General features: G+C 47.3%; 1 protein-coding gene across 1 annotated transcript in view; it reads left to right on the top strand.

Annotated features, from left to right (window-relative positions):
• Window positions 1–3,520, top strand: part of THOP1 (thimet oligopeptidase 1) — a 37,281-nt gene that overhangs the window by 26,796 nt on the left and 6,965 nt on the right. Inside the window, exon 6 of the mRNA XM_006869056.1 lies at window positions 1,949–2,109. Coding sequence (XP_006869118.1) covers window positions 1,949–2,109 — 161 coding nt within the window. The remainder of the gene's footprint in view (window positions 1–1,948; window positions 2,110–3,520) is intronic.

The raw sequence follows: 3,520 nt of genomic DNA, 5'->3' as shown, positions 1-3,520 counted from the left end.
AGCAATTTGCCATTAACTGCCAGTGGCCTCATTTGTTACACTCGGCCCTAGAGGGCCTCGAACCTCTGACTAGTCTTACACGGTCTGCAACAAGACGTAACAACTTTGATGGCGCAGGACTGGGCGGTGTTTGCGCTGTTGTGCACACGGTTGCTATGAGCCGGAACTGACTCAAGGCACCTAACAACACCAACAAAATAACTACAGTGAACTACACATCTCAACTCACTCCTTTTTCCCCCTTTAAAAAATGTTCCCATTTTACGATTACTCACAAAGTCCTGGAGTCCTGGTGTGGCGCTGTGGGTTAATGCACCAGACTGCAAAGCCATTTGAACTGCAAGATCGGCGGTTCAAGCTCACCAGCTGTTCCTTGGAAACCCTATACAGGGTCGCTATGGGTCGGAACCAACTCAATGGCACTTAACAACAACAACAACAACACATACTCCTATCCAGCAAGACGAATAGTACATTTTTAAAAACTTGATTTTAGCATAATTTGAAACTTGGCAAAAGTTTGCAACACTAGTACAAGGAAGGAGCTTGTGTGTCTTTTTACCCAGGGATCCCTATTGTTTACATTCCGCACCATCTGGTTTCTCATTGCTCTCTCCGCAGTGTGAGGGGCTTCAAAAAGTTTATGGAAAAATGGAATGAAAAGATCATGGCGTTTTCTCTGAACCGTTCTAAGCCTCTGCATATGTTTACATGTGTTGTTACGTTGTTGATTCTGAATCACAGAGACTGTACAGGGCAGAACAGAGCTATTCCCTAGGATTTCCAAGGCTACGTTTTCATGGAAGTAGAATGCCAGGTCGTGGTCCTAAGGGGTTGCTGTTGGGTTCATAGTGCTGATTTTTGTGCATGCATGCATGTGCATAGCAGGGTAAGTCAAAAAGTATTGTTAGAAAATCAGAGAGACCTTTCTTACACAAAACTATCAAAACGTGAAGGTACTGCTGCTTGATGTAGCCTCTATGTAGTGTAGGTCGTCACATCTCTGAAGGCAGTGTTTCCGTCTCTCAGGTTCCTCCCTGTATTTATTTATGTCACATCAAAACGTGGCATCCTCAGGGGACTCATATCCTGTTCCTTTTCGATGTTCTTGAAGTTTGGGGAACAAAAGAGAAATCTGAAGGATCCAAGTGAGGGCTGTAGGGTGTCTGGGTAAGATTTCCCAACTAAATTCTCTTAGGAGCTGTTGGTACCCTCCAAGAGTGAGCCGGAGCTTTGTCCTTCTGGAGAATATCCCTCCACACAACTTCCTGACCTTTTTCTCACCGACGTAATTGTCAGTTTTCTTCAAACTTCTTCCTAATAAGCCCCTGTGACTGCCCAGCAGTCTTCAAGAAAGTCTTTCAAGATTACCCTTCGGAATCCAAAACCCACTCTCCATCATCTTCTGAGCTGACCTCTCCGCCTTGAATTGAGCAGGCTCAGTGGATCCCCACAGGAACCACCGTCTGATTGGCCCTTCTATTTGAAGGCAGCCAACAGAGATGGAGATGAGCGTGTTGCTGAGAGAAGGTGTCTGCAGCTGTCCACAGATCGCAGAGACATGCTTAGCCATGTTTGGTTGGGGAAAAAAAACTGGAGGAATGAGACCCCTAATAGCAGTACTTTTTGACTTACCCTTGTGTGTCTTTCTGTGTGGTTCATGGGAAGATCCCATTACCTTTTCATTCCATTTCCCCCCTGGCATGTGTGTGTGTTCCCTGTATTTTTGGGGTGCCCCCCTTATGGGGTATAAATGGTCAAGTCGTTGGCTACTCCCAGAGAGACAGCGAGTGGAACCCACGTAGAGGCCCCTGAAAGACAGGCCTAGTGAGCTGCTTCCCCACGGCCAGCCTTGACAACCCTAAGAGGCAGCTCTGCTTGACAGTCCGCGTAGTGCCCTGACTTGGGGTCCACTCAACATCAGCTGCTCCTGATTCTGTCCTCCTAGGAGGGCTCCCTGAGGACTTTCTGAACTCCCTGGAGAAGACTGAGGACAACAAATTGAAGGTCACCCTCAAGTACCCACACTACTTCCCCCTTCTGAAGAAGTGCCACGTGCCCGAGACCAGGAGGAAGGTGGAGGAGGCCTTCAATTGCCGCTGCAAAGAGGTGAGGGTGCCAAGCTCTGGGGCATCACCCATAGCTCCTGGGCAGTCCCCACGCCGCAGACTGCCCTTTCCTAGGCTGTCAGTCTTGACGGGAGCAGAACGCCAAGCGTTTCCTCCTGCAGCGCCCTGGTGGGTTCCAGTGAGTGACCTGTCGGTGAGCAGCTGAGCGCTTAACTGTTGACCCCAGTGGGGAGCGGTCAGAGCCCCTCACACAGAAGTCCAGTCCTCCGAGTCATCCTTAATGTCTGCTTGGTTACTGTTTGAGACCATTTTTAATTTTCTTTCCAAAATGTTTTATTATTTTTGTGACATGTTTTATTTTTAGATCATTGTAGATTCACTGACAGTTGTGAATAAAAAGTAGAGTGAGACCCCAGGTACCGTTTACCCATTCTCCCCTCATGGTGGTAGTGGTCGGGTGTCCTCGAGTTGATTGTGACTTACAGGGACCCCAGGTGACAGAGTAGAACTGCCCCACAGGGTTTCCCAGGCTGTCATCTATTGTGTCACTATATATTCATATATACTCTTATAGATCATCCACCCACAGCACCCCCTGGTGTAACAGAGGAGAACTGCCCATAGAGTTTCCCAGGCTGTCATCTATTGTGTCACTGTATACTCGTATATACTCTTACAGATCATCCACTCACAGCGCCTCCTGGTGTAACAGAGGAGAACTGCCCCACAGGGTTTCCCAGGCTGTCATCTATTGTGTCACTATATACTCATATATATTCTTATAGATCATCCACTCACAACGCCCCCTGGTGTAATGGAGTAGAACTGCCCACAGGGTTTCCCAGGCTGTCATCTATTGTGTCACTATATACTCATATATACTCTTATAGATCATCCACTCACAGCGCCCCCTGGTGTAACAGAGGAGAACTGCCCCACAGGGTTTCCTAGGCTGTCATCTATTGTGTCACTATATACTCATATATATTCTTATAGATCATCCACTCACAACGCCCCCTGGTGTAACGGAGTAGAACTGCCCACAGGGTTTCCCAGGCTGTCATCTATTGTGTCACTATATATTCTTGGATATATTTATATATCATCAAGAAGCTCTGGAAGCGTAGTGGTTACGAATCGGGCTGCGAACCACAAGGTCAGCAGTTCGAAACTACCAGCTGTTCCGCAGGAGAAAGATGAGGCTTTCTGCTATGAGTTGGAACCGACTCCACGGCACACAACAACAACAACATATATCATCCACTCACAGCCTCCTCAAAGTAGGGTTGACCATAATGACATGAGTACAGTTAAGCTCGGGGGGGAAAAGCACACAGAACCTGCATTTGCTGATGGGCAACAACTTAAAATGAGGAGAAACAGCTGTAAACATCCATTGAAAATTGGAACATGGAATGTACGAAGTATGAATTTGGGAAAATTGGAAGTGG

Source organism: Chrysochloris asiatica, unplaced genomic scaffold, assembly GCF_000296735.1.
Source record: "Chrysochloris asiatica unplaced genomic scaffold, ChrAsi1.0 scaffold00125, whole genome shotgun sequence".
In the NCBI taxonomy this organism is placed as follows: Eukaryota; Metazoa; Chordata; class Mammalia; order Afrosoricida; family Chrysochloridae; genus Chrysochloris; species Chrysochloris asiatica.
Note: the sequence above shows the minus strand (reverse complement) of the source record. Positions and strands in the feature narration are given on the sequence as shown.